The sequence below is a fragment of the Cydia amplana genome, chromosome 1, assembly GCF_948474715.1.
Source record: "Cydia amplana chromosome 1, ilCydAmpl1.1, whole genome shotgun sequence".
Taxonomy (NCBI): Eukaryota; Metazoa; Arthropoda; class Insecta; order Lepidoptera; family Tortricidae; genus Cydia; species Cydia amplana.
Window position 1 is genome coordinate 12,001,069 of NC_086069.1, and position 16,404 is coordinate 12,017,472.

Below are 16,404 nucleotides of genomic sequence, written 5' to 3' on the forward strand. Positions count from 1 at the left end.
GTGACGTTGTTTTGTTACCCATTGAAATAATTTTATTTTATATAAATTATGATTAACGTTTAATCGCGGCAACCAAAGGCAAGGTATTGAAGAATTGTGTAGGTAGCTTGTTGATTTGATAAATTAAGTACATACTGTTATATGTAGGTACATTTTGAGCGATAAGTTCTGTATTTAATCTACAGGCCAAAATAACATTTCTATGTTTTGTAAAGGATGTGATTTTAAATAATAAAAAAGTCAAGTCAGTAGTCAAGTTTTCTTACAGATCTCCAAACGATGGTCTCAGGTAGATAACTCGTTTGAAGTCAAGCCCGGTAGCTTAACAGTAACAAATTAAAAGTTATCGCTTTTTCTTTGTCATTTTTATCATGTTTTAATCTTTACTTGTTCTGTTGTAGAAGGATTTAATGTATCGTTAAAATCGAATTAGTTTCGGCATATTCACAACAAACGATGTTATATTGTGATGGCGCAACATACCCGTGACTTTCTGAATGTTATTTCAAATGTAGAGTTTATTTATAGAGTCTGTGCGGAAAGAGAAGAGTCGTGGCAGAAACGGGAACTAACATTTTCAATTTTATATGGCAATCAAACCTATGACACCTATCTTGTAAAAAGTAAACAAACTTCTGTCATTGTATATTTTTATTAACAAAAACCGCAAGTTTTATGTATAAAATATTTTCAAAACACGATAAAACCGTATATAAAGCCACAAAGAAAATTATATTTAACATTGTTCGGTTTTGTCAGCGGGAAGAATCGGCTAAAAGCCGACTATCGACTTACAAAAATTCGCGGAACGTGTTACCGCTATTCACGGGTATTGATGTTGTATTTAATATTCAATAATTACCTATTTAATAAGCCGCCTAAGTAACTTGTCTCCGGTACATAATCAGTAAGTATATTCATTGCAAATATATTCATTTTTATAAATATGCAGGTCATTCATGATTTTTAAAATAACTGGCAAATAGTCTTGATACTTGCCATTTTATGCATATTTATATGTAATTTTTTTTTCAGGATTGAGTAAAAGTACCTACGGTATCTCGAATAAAAGACCGAAGCTAGCTCAAACATAAGTGACATTTTAATTCAGACTTCGATTACAAAGAATAAAACGTTTTGTAATAAAATATTTCTTTATTTGTAAGTTCGTTTACTAGGTTCTGTTAGTTACGAAAGTTTGTGGTTACGAAATTATATTTCATATTTAGCAGTGACTTTTCGGCGAAGTAAAATATCGTGAGATGAGAAAACCGGACATACCCCAATAAGGCCTACCTACCTACTTATGCTCTATTTTTATATCCCAGATAGTAAAATTACAGTTCTATTGCCCAATTTCTACCCGATCTACCCGGTTTTGTATTAAAATAACTGTTGGACTGCACAGATTAGGCAGTACATAAATGAGACTCTATCTTGTTTGGTACTAAAATGACAGTTGTATTGGGCAGATTCTTAACTAGTTTTAGCAGTTTTGTCAATCGCACTGTCACTTTTTAGTATCAGAGACATAAAAACAAGAGTGTGTTTTAAAACGAAAACTAGTGCCTGCGCTAAATTAGAGGATTGAGTTGACGAGCCGACACAACCACAAGGCTCCGTTTAGAAAGCCGTGGCAAAAAACCGGAACAAAAGGGATTCAAGTATCATGACCTCTAGTGTCGTACTATAATCACGTGACCAGTGTTGTCAGCATAGCAAAAACCATAAAATAGCACTGGCGCGCCCTCAAATCCCACGACTCTTCTCTTTCCGCACAGACTCTATGAGATACAGATATTTTAAATACTAGCTGTATCATAAAAGAACCAGATACTTAGAACCTACTAGTTTCAGGACTAATTAAAAAGTACTCTTTATGGATGTAGAGGACTCACAAATGTTTACATTTACCTAATCTACGATAGTGGCAAACAAGTGTGCTGACCGTTCGCTGTGAAGCCTATCACATAGCCTATGGGGGCTAGCAACTTTTGTAATGTGGTACAAAGAAGAGAGTTATTTTAGTAAATTTTAATAAAAATTGGATACCTAATACCTACATTTAATGTTCTTTGTAAAATGCACTATATACCAATGACAATAAAATGAAATCTCAGCTCTCAACGTGCACCAACTTTTAAAATTATAAAACGACAATTTACGCAGTTTCTATATTTTTTCATCATAAATGTTAATAAAACACAATTTTGACTAAGCCATCCTTTATCCGTTACAGTAACTTTTTATGGGTCTATATTCGAACCTGAGACCGGTTTTTGATTGCTCCGAATGTGCAGTTCGCTCCTAATGGCGCTTCATCCTGGGCCCAGAAACCGTAATTTTGTTACAGGTCACGATTCTTTAATATGTTTTTAAGAAGGCTTGGTTTGATTGGTCGCTATACTCGCTATGAAGACGTTGGAACTATATCAGTTAAATATCCGTCGATTTTCACACATTTTGATTTAGTAAGAAGACCTAATCGTAGGTACGATACAAATGTTTGTTATCAGTTTATAGTAAAAGCTTTCCGTGGCGAAACAAATACTCGTAAGAACCGAATAGACAGGCAAAGAGGTAACAGGTAACTAAGGGAACCATTCTACTAAGTGCCATTGATGTAGGTATATTTTTGCAGTAGTTATGTATTCCAGTGATAAGTGATGTGGAAAGTCATGCGTTATGAAATGAATAAACTAAATTTTCCTGATGTATGCAGATACTAAAGCCTAATTTAGGTAAACGTATTTGGTTAAATGATGTATTACTTCAAAATATTAAGTAAACAAACGATTCTACGACGCTGACATAAAGTTTCATAGTAACTTTTTTTTTCTTATTACGTTTAGTTTGTTCCTTCCAACTTACATTGTTGTGCATCAAACACGGGAATCAATGATCCATATAAATTTCCCACGAAGTGCCATAGTAATTGCTTTTATATCGGTGTCCGTAAAGTATCGTAACGTTATTATTATGTCAAGCAAGATAAACTTGAACTGAACTTAGAAAATCATAACATTCATAGAGTAGTTAAAAGACACAGAGGCTGTAAATAACTCCATCCATCACTTATAAGATAAGGTATGTCAAATAAGAGTAACTAAAACAAAAACTCATTATTTAAAGCACGTTAATTATTACTTTAATTCAAGTTATTGGTATACTTAGTGATAGTTTTTGCTCCTGGCTTTACATAGGTCGGAATTAGTCAGTCTCAATTTCATTTGAGTAGGTATGCTGTCTGCCAAAGATGTAAAATATGTATGTACTTATATTTGGGAAGCTACATAAAGAGCAAACGAAAAAACATTCTTTGTATTTTTTTTACCATATGGTATGGCAGCTCCTGCATCTTGTTGCGTTTTATTAAATCTCAAGAGTTATTTGAGTTCCGATTAGAATCTGTATGGAAAAAGAAGAGTCGTGGAATGTATTGGGCCCCGTACATTTCACGACTCTTCTCTTTCCGAACAAACTATACCTCTACATGCGCAGTTAGCTTGGTGCAAGTATCTACATTCACGACATACTCTGTGTCTTGTCACCGTCTTACACAATGGTGCCTTTGTCTTAATATAATTGATCACACGTGTCCACTACTGTACAATAGCCTCTTTGGAGAATAAGAACTTGGTAAATTTATGATTTTAAAGCCTGGATAGGAGAACAAAATGTGTTACTGCTTATAAAATTATTGAATGATGTGCCAGGAAATAAATGTACCTACTACACATCGGATACTAGTATAGGTAAGTACTTACCTATACGTAGGTACCTAATCATATGTAGGTACTTAGGTACGGATTTAGGTTTTATTAGCTCGCTAACGATGAACCTACCTGCTACATATTGTCGATGTATATGTCAAGTTTAGTAAAAAGGTCCCACTTGTCGATTCTAATAGTTCCGAGTTATAGGCAGTTTAGTGAAAACCGGCAAAACTTACCGAAAATCGGTTTATGATCTGATCCAACACACATAAAGTTTCTGTAACTTTAACTGCAACGCTTACATATAACAGCTCCCCAACAGTCATTTTCTTGGTGATTACAAATATATGAAGTTTAGTTGAGGTTAAGTAGATATATAGATTTTTTAAATCACACAGCTGAAATTGTAGGTTTTCTATAGAAAACCATGATGCTTCTTGACATTTTAACATGAACATATTGAACACACGAGCGAATGTAGTTTACTAATGATGGAGGTTATTAGTTACGATCCTATCTCAGGGTCGAAGGTTAGTTAACAGTCGAATGTAAAATAATAAACCTAGGCTACAGGCGAGGAGATAAACATTGATTGTGATGAAGAAATTTCTTGCAAGGAGCTAGAGAAGGTTATTTTGATGATAATAATCAATTTACAAAAATATGGGCTTTCTATTACCTAAATGTTGAATAAGAGATATTTATATAGAAATGAAATATCTCAAGGGCCAGCAGTTGGAATATTATATTTACATAGTTTATACAACAGTTTAACTTAACCAAATATCCAGTTTCAAAATAACTAGTCTTAATCACAGGTGTTTTATTCTTTTAAAGTTACCCTCTAGCTATAGATATTAGTCCTAAGCGGCCCTGACCCTTTAATCATTTAAAATATATTCTTAAAGAGAGGGTCAACATAATTGACGACGGGTTAACCAAACCACATATAAAGATGTTTCTTCTTATCTCCTTATGAAATTAATGGGCCGTGAAATAAACGAGCACCGCAACTTGCAGATTTGTATAAAATACGTTTTAATAGAACGAGTTTTTAAAATATGACTTTAAAAAATATTTAGTGTAACAAACAAACAGTATAGCAGACAAAGGTGAAAACCGACCGTTGCATGTATAAACATTAAATAGGTGTCATGGAACCTGGTCATAAAATAATATTTTACTAACTTTCATCTCAACTAATTAATTGTTATTCGAAGAATATAAGTTAGAGTTTATAATTATCGTACTAGTCCCGATAAATTCTTCAAACGGTATGCTTAAAATACTGATTTTAACTATTATTGTAATAATATATATGCAATCTGATCCCATATGATTATTGACCGAGCGTTAGTGACATGCTTTCGTATATCCGTATGTTCTCCTCTACAGGTCGCAATTCTCAACCGATTTTTGTGAAATTTTGTCAGAAGGTGCAATAAGTAAATATATATTTTTTCGTTTTAGTTTTCGTTTTAGTTTGAAGCTATACTCGTGAGGTCTACAGATCACAGAACTGCTAGTAATAATTTCAAAGTTTGAAATAGTCCTTTGGGTTACAAAAAGCTCTAAGTGGTGATACTAAACTTACAGCGTCTTATTGGGCACAGAATTTTCAGAAAAGTTGAAGGGCAGGGTAGATAAGAAGAACAACCTAAATATATCCTTTAAACTAAAGTTTCGAAATCTAAACCGAATTCAGTCCGACAAAAAACCCATTTAAATACGCTACCGGCAATAAAATCTGAATTCAAAATAATCAACGCAATAAAACTTGAGGGCTTTTAAAATTCAAAGCCCGTTGCAATAAATTATCATTCGTTCCTCGTCGACAAAAAAGGATGAAAAAAGACGAAATGAACCAAATCGGGAATAGAGGCAAACCGGGACAAAGATATTGAACGTGTCAGGACCTGTCTTTGAAAAGAGCACCTGTTTTGGAGAGCACCTGTGGAATACATTAAAGGATTTGTTAATGTTCTAAAGTTTTAAGAAGATTTGAGGTCAATGGTAGGTACCGTAGGTACCTCACATGACTGAGGTTGTGAGGTCTTAAACTAGATTTAGTCCCAAAACTAAGCTATTGTCTTTAAGAAAATAACAGCTTGCTGGTTATTATGATTTTACTAGAAAATAAATAAGCGTGTTGTCTGTTTTGCGTAATGACACCATCAGATCTGCTTATTTTTATTCTGTTTTTTTTTTTTTACAAAACAGGCACCAAAGAGCTAAATTGTTGTATGTACAGTATTAGACATCAGATATAACGGAGCGGTTTATTCAATTCAAAATCTTTTAAAATAATACCTACGTGTTAATCCTATTGTCGTAATATCCAATTAGTAATGTTACTGCTACATTTGAAAGTTTGTGTCGAATTTTCGATGCGATTTTCCTGTTTACCGTCGTGTGAGGATCATTTTTTTAAATTAAAAAAGTGATTTCAGCGTTTAGTGTTTTTTTTTAAAGCGGTCAAATAAGCTTAAAAGTTTATAAGTTTATATAAGTTGTGAAATAGAATGAAAATGTTTTAAATGTGGTTGTTTGTGGACTATTAAAAATCAAGAATAATAACTTCAGCGTTTGAAAAAAAGTTTCTTTTAAGGAACTTCATTTAAAAACGTTCGTTACTTCGAAACAAGATAACTTATTTCAGTATTTACAGATTATTTCTAAAGGGAATGACTTCCACACGGACTGAATACCTAACTCAGGCTAGTTGTTTAATATTTTTTCAAACAAGTTCTTTCTCATTTAGGTAAGCAAATTTTTCTTGCGCGATCTTTCGCCCATTATTTTTTATTTTAGCGTTCGGTGGAAGTTGTGGTTGTGTATAAATATTATCGGTAATTCGTTTCTCTTAAGGAGCCCCCTGATGGTCAGTCTGCCGGACGATATCGGCCTGTCAGTTAAACGCAAAAGGTGACAGCTCCGAACAATTGACAGGCCAATATCGTCCGGAGGACTGATCATCAGTGGGCCCCTAGTAAAAGCACTGGATAAAAAGTTGTAATATAATTTATCCTAAAAATATAAAGTTTCAATGACAGAAAGCAATCAATTTTTTTTTTGTTTAAAAAATATATTTAAAGTCATTGAAGCATACCTTTCCACTTCAATTGTAATCGACATAGGCGCAATCACAACTCTTCGATTGCCGTGACTTACCTTCGTTATTTTACCATCATTGTAGGACTGTGAAATTTGATGGACCTTAAAACAATGACCTTAAAGCTACAGATGCATTTAATGCGGACTTAGTAGTTGCATAATAAAATGTTGGTATTTTTATTTCTAAAAACAAGGGACCACACAAATGATAAACTTTGCTTTTTGATTCTGGAGTGAAGTTCGTTAGGTACTGCTTTAATAATACACTTCTACGCTGTATATCTTAAGCTGCATTCAGTCTGTTCATTTACCAAATAATTGTGGAAGAAATTATAATTATTTCTTGAACATTAATTTAATGTTTCATTTCTAAATATACATTGCAAAGGAATTAATAAGTAGGTAGTTAACTATTGTAGGTATATGTTAATTATCGAAGACGAGTATTTCTGATTAGGAACAATAGTATAAACAGCAATAAAAAATTGAAGAATCTACCGACTACTTTTATTTTATTAATTCTAGCAAGTAAGTACCTATCTTACCATAGTTTCGATTTCTTCTTTCACGATCGTGCGATTACGATTGGTTTTCGCTTTCAAACGTCGTACTTCGCTAGTCCATTGCCAATGCTACAAGCAATCGTGTGGTGCAGCTCACAAAAACTCAGCGGAAAGAGATTGTTTGATTGAAATCAATTCACATAAAATTATAGCACTAGATAATTATAATCATTTAGTTTAGAAGGGTTAAGTTTGTGTTTTAGTAAAATTAAAATAAGCAACGTCTTTAGGATTTTATAGGTAGGTAATTTAGATTAAGATAGATAATATGGGATCGGAGAGGATTTATAACGAATTTAACTGGATTATTATTGTCTTTGGATTGGATTCCTAACACTATTTTTTATATTGCTGAATCACTTGGGTATCTCAAAGTCCGCTTACCCTTTTCGCTTGGATCGAAACAGGTCGTGACTGTAAACAACTAGGATTTAGAACGCGCTACAGCTCTGTCTCCTCCAGTTTCTTGTTTAAACAAGTTTATGCTTTATCTTGTACCCTTATCTTTTGTGTATCTAAATATTTATGAAATTTTCATGTTGTTGTTCAATAGGTACCTTCTAAAATTATATTCTAACACAGTCGAATATTTATTAAAATACCCACGCGGTAGTTATTGTTACAAAAGTATCTTTATTAAATAAAACCGTTAAAAAGAATTTGTAGGCGGCTAGTTGACATTGTCTTTTTTGACCATATTATTGAACATGTTATAACTAGTCCTGCTCCGTGGTCAATGCTGGACGGAAGATAAAGTTTTTTTTTTTTTTGGATCTATTGCCGACTCTCCTTTGAGTTTAGTGGCGATGGTAACGTTGTTCGTTATTATTTATCTATATTTATTTTCATTATTGTTTCACTTTACATACCTTATAATGGACACATAATTTCTTTGACATGGTTCCGTAAAATGAGATAAACTGCATTTTAAATACGGAATTTATGAACCTATACTAAATATTATAATTACAAAACGGTCCAATTTTACAAAATCTTGTTTAATAGATTTTTGTGTGTTATACGCATTACTTATTAATGATACCTACCTATATCCTACCATTTACTTTTGTTTTCGTTTTCCCACATTTTAAAGTAAAGAACTTAAATAGTTGTTTTACTCTAAAAATGTTATTCAATGGGTTTTATCGTAATATGAAAAAATTAAAACAGGATATTTTACAAAATAATATTTATTTTACAAATTTCCCATAAAATATAGGGAAAATATTAATAACACAATCCAGTTTTTGTATATTCGTTGATTACATGCGGCACTTACTATAGTAATAATTATTATAGTTTGTAAATAATAAAAAATGTAGGCAGAAAATGTTCTTACTTAAAATCACAAACATTTAAATGCAATATTTACAAATCGTTGTGACTTATTTAAAAACTATTGGCATATTTATCAATGTTTTCCTTATTACAGAAGGTATCTGTACTATTTTACACTTTAAAAACAGCGGGATATTAAAAATAATGTCATAGTAACAAAATTAGTATATTGATGGAATATAATTTATTTACAAAGATACATTAATTCCATAATTTTAATACATGTTCATATTTAAGAAATCATTATTCGTAAATTTCAATAAATTCTTCACGTGGTTTAGTAAATCTAACAAAATATTTGGCGTCTAATCAAAAAGTTATAATTCACTTAACGGGCACTATGACTATCGAGACTATTTGGAAATAAAATAAAGACTGAGATCCTTTATTAATAATATGTATAGGTAGGTACTTACACGATAAAAAAAATTAAATGCTATATAACTCACGGGAACTTAAAAAAGGGGATTATAATAAATTAAACAAACTACTACTTCGATTTTAAAATTGATAAACAAAATAAGAGATCAAAATGGAAATGTAACTAAGTTCATAATTTAACAATAGGTAGGTACGGAATTGAATTCTGACATAACCGCAGATTATAAGCACTGGTAAACTATGTAAAATAATAGGTGGTAGATAAAAGCATGGGAACTTATTGACAAATTGTATCAATATTTTTATTTTAACCAAAAAAAATAACCTTTTTATAAATGCACAACATTACTAAATTACAGTAAATTTTTAATAATATTTTTTATCACGAGTTGTTTTGTCGAACTTCACTGTGTACGAATCAAAAAGCAAAGTATCTATAGAAGCATAAGTATTTGTTATTGTTAGAATTGCCGCCGAATTAATCCAAAGATTAACCATTGGTTTTAATTCAGCAAAAACCACCATTTACAATTTAAGTGCAGTCGGACACAACATCTCGGCAAAAATTACATAAAAACGGATGGACTTAAAATTACGATAACAATAGTCCAGATCTGCTATGCAGTATCACCGTTAACAATACTTATCTAAAACAATCTTCATTTTATCTGATGGTATTGAAGAGCGATGATGCCAGGGACACTTTTATGATGGCTACTACCATCACTAAGTTGACGATGTAGGTCGAATTGCATCTTAAGTGGTAAGGTGGTGTGTTAGCTTCAGGACACTCACCTCGACGCGTGTCCTGGGCCAGAGTCTCTTGCCCGGGCTGTCGAGACACCAGGATGTGGCACAGAACATCATAAAGCTCAGCCAGAAGCCTGTTTAGTCTAGAGAAGTTCTCCTCTGTCGCCTCTCTTTCACTCGGTAAGTTGAACGCTATAGCCATCTTTGTCGGGCGTAGTGTCTTTTTCTACGGAGGAATCGTGGATAGATCGCCGTTTGTTTTGTATGCATAAATGATATGTGTCCACTTGAATGTGTGATTCAAGATCTGGTCAATATTTGCATGAATCAGCAGATCTATTTTCTTGATAAAGAACTCTCTTCAAAAATTCACGGCAGATTTTGGTGATTTACGAAAAAGTATCACTTTTAAGTGTTTATCGCCTCAATTTACAAACGACAATATTTTGTGTAAAAGTTCTGTAGAAAAATCTTCAAAAAGTCACTTTCTCACTCGATCGATGGCACAGGAGTAGTTCAAAATTTGGCGCTAAGAGATCACGGTCTGAGCTCGCAAAGTTCACACAAAAAAGTTTTGACGCAACTCTCAGAGCATTGTCCGTAATTCACACGTAATTTAGCGATAATCGGCTGAGGCCAATGACACAACCGCGCGAAACGCACCATGCATCGCTCCGACTAGCCGATGTAAATAAGTTAAGTTCGCACTTCGCACGACAAAAGAGGTCGACTGGCGACAGCTATTGAACGTGCGGTCGCGGCGGGAGCGAATCTTGTAATAAGGGTTACTCCGTGCACATCATTGCCTCGACGCTGCACACACATTGGCACGGTGCATCATGTAACTACATGCGCACACCAATGCAAACCTATTTGATTATAAATAGTGGAACGCACAGTAGCACGTTCCCTTCGCACTCTACCACTACAATCAACGTCAAAACTTTATCCCCATCCTATTCTTCCTCATGCATGTTCTATATATTGCGTTTCAATTTAAACTGGTTACATCATGTTGCAACAGCGGTTGACGACGCACAGCTTTCTCTTTCTGATGTATAAAAGTTTGCCTTATGATCGAAAGAGAGAAATGTAGAGAAGCTTTTGAATTTGGGTTTCAGAAAGCGCGGCAAAATGAATTAGCCAATAGGATTTCTGGTTTGGTATGGGGTGAGGTGACGTAAGAATGGACGGCAGGAGAGCACGGGGTTGTTAAACGGAGAGCGTTCACTCGGTCCCGAGCTTCGGTGGAGTAACATTGAAAACGTTTGTATACGTTTTAAGAGTTAACGGTTAAGAGTCTTTGTTCGGAAACTAATAGACACGTAACGCTCAGGAACGGGTTATTCGACGTTATGTTAGGAGGCGTGTGTGTTTTATATGTATATAGTAATTTGGTAATTGTTTTTAGTTTTGAGCGAATTCAATTTTACGATTGCGGTTTTAAAAGCATTTTGTGCAACCGAAGGTGTTTTGGGTTTATTGGCTTTTAGAATCAAGTGGAAACCTTTGTAACTATACGGGTGATAAAAATGATAGTTAACCGCGTTGAAATAAAATGTGTTTGCTGCGTACTTATGTATTAAATTTATTTAAAAGTCAATCGTAAAAAAGTGATATAAATATTGTGTGCATTATTTTCAAACCGTGAGTTTAATTGATAACAACGCAGTTTTGTTTTCAAAACCATTTTAGGCATATAAAATGTTACCATAATATTTAATTTTATTGACTCTCTTCCTAAAATAATACAAAATATCATTTCAGTAATATTAACTAAATTTAAAGATCAACTAGTAAAGAACGAGGTAACATCTACATTTGTAAAATTTTATAACAGGGATTTATAGTAGGTAGCTAACAAGTTGTTATGGTTGTTAGTAACAACCATTTTACATATATTTTACGTCAGAAAGAAAATGGTACTTGATGTTTTTTAATGTTTTTCAGCTTTTTCAGCTCTCGAGACCCGGAGATACAGGATAAGTAGGTATATTAACTAAGTATGATGCAATACCAAGTCAACCTACCTCATTTAAATTTAGTTAATTGTTCATCATTTCGCACAACACATGAATATTATTTTGATACGTACGGAATGGAATAAAAACGTATGTACGAGTATGTACTATGTGAATTTTAGAATTGGCAATTCATTCATAAATTCATTTTTGCAAAAATGTAGGTAAGTATTTTTTGGAAAAGACATGTTCAATACAAAATTTTACATTTCTAGAAAAAATGTAAATCCATTTCATCAAATTTCATCAATAATAAGAAATGTAGTTAATGTTTCGAAACAGATTTTAAAATTATCTAATGGCAATTATTAAGCCACTTACCTTAACACCTCTGCTCGACCCAAAGCACCAAAAGCCACTAGATATCTCGCCAAAGATAAAGCCGAATGAAAATTAGTCATATGTTAAACAAAAAGAAATCTCACTCACGCTTCACCCTTGAGATTTCATGGCCCCTTAGTCACATCTATGAGTAAACATAAAATCCTCAAATAACTAAGCAATCATTTGACACAGGGTTACTATTTAACTTTTACCTATTCTCGCTCTCTATAACACTCGATTTATAAAAATACTAGCTGTTGCCTTGCATGGATTTTTATATGTAGGTACAGTCAGCAGCAGAAGTTGCTAAGCGGGCGAGGTGTTCAAAATTACCTTGACACGCTCTTATTCTCTTAAAGTCGCGTCAAGATCATTTTGAACACCTCGCCCGCTTAGCAACTTCTGCTGCTGACTGTACCCGACACAAACTATGTATATTTTGACCCCCATTACCACCTTAGAGGATGAATTTTTAAAAACACTGATATCACTTTTCTTGGTTTTATAAGGTACATAGAATGTAAGTATAATTCCTATTTAGATTTGTAATTAATCATGTCTGTATCCCAAGATACATAGTTGCATCGTCTTTACCTATTATACGTGCAATTATTAAATTATAATAACCAACCTTATAATGGGACTGGCACCAGTAATGCGAGGGTATAGACAAATGCTGTAAAATAAGTACATATTGCTCAACAGCTTAATAATTAAACACTGGCAACATTGTGCCATAAAGTAGAGCCAAAGAGACGCTTTGGCTCTACTTTTAACCTATTTTTCATGGAATTTTGGTTCTTTTAAATTTAATGGCGCCATACACCCAAGGCCAAATGGAATCAAGGTTGTTTTCTTTGTTGTAGGTATATTTGAATTCTAAATTTTACATTAGGCAGCCCCAAAAGAATAAAAAATACAGGATAAATATCAAAACGTCCTAAACTATTATTATAAAGTAAATATGTAAGTAGGAAAATGTTATAATACCCTTTTAATTGACACATACATTTTAACAAAATGTTTAACTGGCTACTATCATAGGTATGCTGGCATTTGAATATTTTACTTGTATAATGTTATATTATTATTATTATTTTTTTTTTTTTATTAAATTGTCAATGTGTAGTATACAATCCATCGCTTAAAAAAACTCATTTTTCTACTGTAATATAACCTTGTTTCCATACTTTTGGCCGGGAGTGTACATCCCATGACTGGAGCTAAAACACATAAGCTTAATTTGTTAATAATATTGAAATTGGAGTTTCTATAATTAAATACTTACATGAAAAACATAAAGGACGAATAGGACATTCAACTTTTAACGTATACCTAAATGCGGTAGAAATATTGCCAAAAAATACACTCTAAATTTTCTCTTGAATGTTCTATGTAAGAGTTAAATATTCGGCACCAATGCGGACCATAGGGCCGATATATACAAATGTATGAAGGTCCTGTTAAATAATAATAAAAAAATGCCGAATGCAATTATACATTGCCGAATGTATAATTGCATATGGCATATGCAATTATACATATTAAGTGTACATTTTTACCTCGTTCCAATTTGACAAAGTTGAAAAACATTTTGTAACAAATGATTATGCTTAGTCTAGAACACAATATCACAGTTAAAATGTAGATATTGTTTAACGTTTAAAGGTATTGAAATCAATAGTTCAAGTCATCAAGTCGTAACATGTCCGTCCAATAAGTTGTTGAACCGAAAGTAGGTCATGATATATGATGACTAACGCTTTATTGATTTTGTACCCGGTCTGATTTACATGATGGAATAAATATGAAAAAAAGGAGTTCTAGTCGGGATTACTTTTTTTTAAACTTAATAAGTTTGGGAGAAATTTTTAATTAAATGGAAATATCTACATGGCGCATAAAACTGCAGCTTTTGTTGCAAGTGTGTCATTATGTAGGTAGGTACGATTCCCGAGAGGTACCTATTTTATTAACCGTACGCGAAAAAAAAGACACGGAACAAGTACATTAAATACTACATGCAGACGTACAATAAACAACGCCTTTGAATACATGTAAATAAAGCCTTTTTGTTGCCTACCATTGATTATCTATGAGTACTTGTGACACATATGTTGAGACATTAAATGTCATAGGCTTTATTCAATTAATAAATTATATTGAAAATAGATATTGATTAAAATACAAAGATATGGAATATTAGCTTTAAATGTTGTTTCTCTTTCAGGTAAGAGTTTTAGTTATTATTATTTCGGTCTGTATTATTATTTAAATATCATTGTTTGTAATAAAATTTCCTCTTTCAGAGCAACACAATTTAGTTTTTATTTCGTCGTGTCTCAACGGACACTATAACATATTATAAAACAACATTTCTACAGCTATTCTGAACCACCATGGAAAAACTTAAGTTTGAATTTGTTGTGAAAGCGGGCGAAGATCCGAAAACAAATGTATGCTGCATGACGTCGATTACAAATGCGGACAAGAATATTTTTTTGATTCCGGAAAAACTGCAACCAGTGAGACTGCACGAGACGATTATCAAAACCCCAGCATACGAAAAAGTCAAACTTACGTTACAAAAAAGACATGATAAGAGACAAGTATGGATATCAATGACACCAGAACAGATAAGTATTTATATGGATGAAGATGGAAATATGCAATTTAAAGGATATTTGTTAGAAGAAATTACACTTGAACCTCAACTACAGGCGCCAGCTGCGGGTATTTCAGAAGAGGCATTGGCAAAGATCTTGGAGAATTTTGTTGATAAAAAGAGAGATATATCCAAGAATCAGAACATAAAGAAACTGACCGAGAAAATGGTTTTAGAAAAATTTACGAACAAAACGACAAATGCAAGTCAATGGCTGACTACTTTTGAGACCGAGTGCCGTCGTGTAGGAATAGAAGAGGATACACAGAAGATCGAGACGCTTAGGTTGTTTTTGGAAGATTCCTGTTTGGACTGGTACAGGTCAATGATAATTAAATTTACAGTGGACTCGGACTGGTCGCAATGGAGCAAAATGTTTTGTGAAACTTATGCCGACAAAGGTTGGTCGCCGGTCAGGTATGCAATGTTTTTTAAATATAGACAGGGATCTCTACTCGAATATGCTATAAAAAAAGAAAGGCTTCTGCTAGAGATAAATAAAAAGATGGATAAATCTACGTTGATAGACCTTATTGCTATAGGGTTGCCAATATTTGTAGCTGATAGGATAGACAGAGAAGATCTAAAAGAAACTGAGGATTTATTTAACAATCTTAGAGGTTTAGAACACTTGGTGAGCAAGAAGATTTGGGAAAAAAAATCGGTGAGTCTAGAAAATAAGAATAAGGAGAAGAATGGAAAAGATTATCATCCATGTAGAATTTGTGAAAAAGAAAATAAGGGAAACCGGTACCATCCTGAGTCGTTGTGTTGGTTTAAAAATAAAAATACTGATGGGCCAAAACGGGAGCAAATAAGAAGCGTTAATCATTCCGAGTTAGAGGTAGAATTAAGTGAAATAGATCCAAAAAACTTGTGATTCCGCCATTAATTAAAACTAAGCTATTGTTAAATAATACTTTACAACTTCTAGGAGTTTATGATTCAGGGTCTAATGTATCTTTAATAAGTTCGAAGTTGTTGCGTATTAAAAATAATACAATTAGCAAAAAAGGTGTAACTGCTTACTTGAGAACAATTGATGGCGTTAAAAAACCTATAGGAATGGTAACTTTAAAGATAAAGATTTTTGATATGGAACATGACGTTAATGTGTTCGTTGTAGATGAGAAGAATTTTAACTATGATTTCTTGATTGGGTTAGATTGCATAGGGAAATTCCGCCTCACCCAACATGACACTTTAGAGATTACACAAAATACACAGATGATAGAAAATGATAAAAATGTCGATACCGGAAATGCTATAATGTATCCCGGTGTATCAGATTCCGAAACAGAAGAAAAACAAAATATAAGCTTAAAACATAATGATTTGTGTATAGAAGAAGAAACTCGAAATGAAACAAATAACATAATATATGAAATAAACTTTAATGAGCACATAGAGGTTAAAAATTTTGATGTTGCAGTGAGTCATTTGACTTCGCAGCAGCAATCTGAAATAGACGAACTGATTAGTAGATATAAAACACTTTTTGCAAAAGATAAGTTTGATATAGGTACAGTGAA

At 33.0% G+C, this 16,404-nt stretch overlaps 1 protein-coding gene across 1 annotated transcript in view; it reads right to left on the reverse strand.

Moving 5' to 3' along the window:
• LOC134648572 (uncharacterized) overlaps positions 1-10,644 on the reverse strand; it is a 124,349-nt gene extending 113,705 nt beyond the window's left edge. The window contains exon 1 of the mRNA XM_063503073.1: positions 9,908-10,644. Coding sequence (XP_063359143.1) covers positions 9,908-10,064 — 157 coding nt within the window. The 5' untranslated portion in view covers positions 10,065-10,644. The remainder of the gene's footprint in view (positions 1-9,907) is intronic.
• Between the last annotated feature and the right edge of the window lie 5,760 nt (positions 10,645-16,404).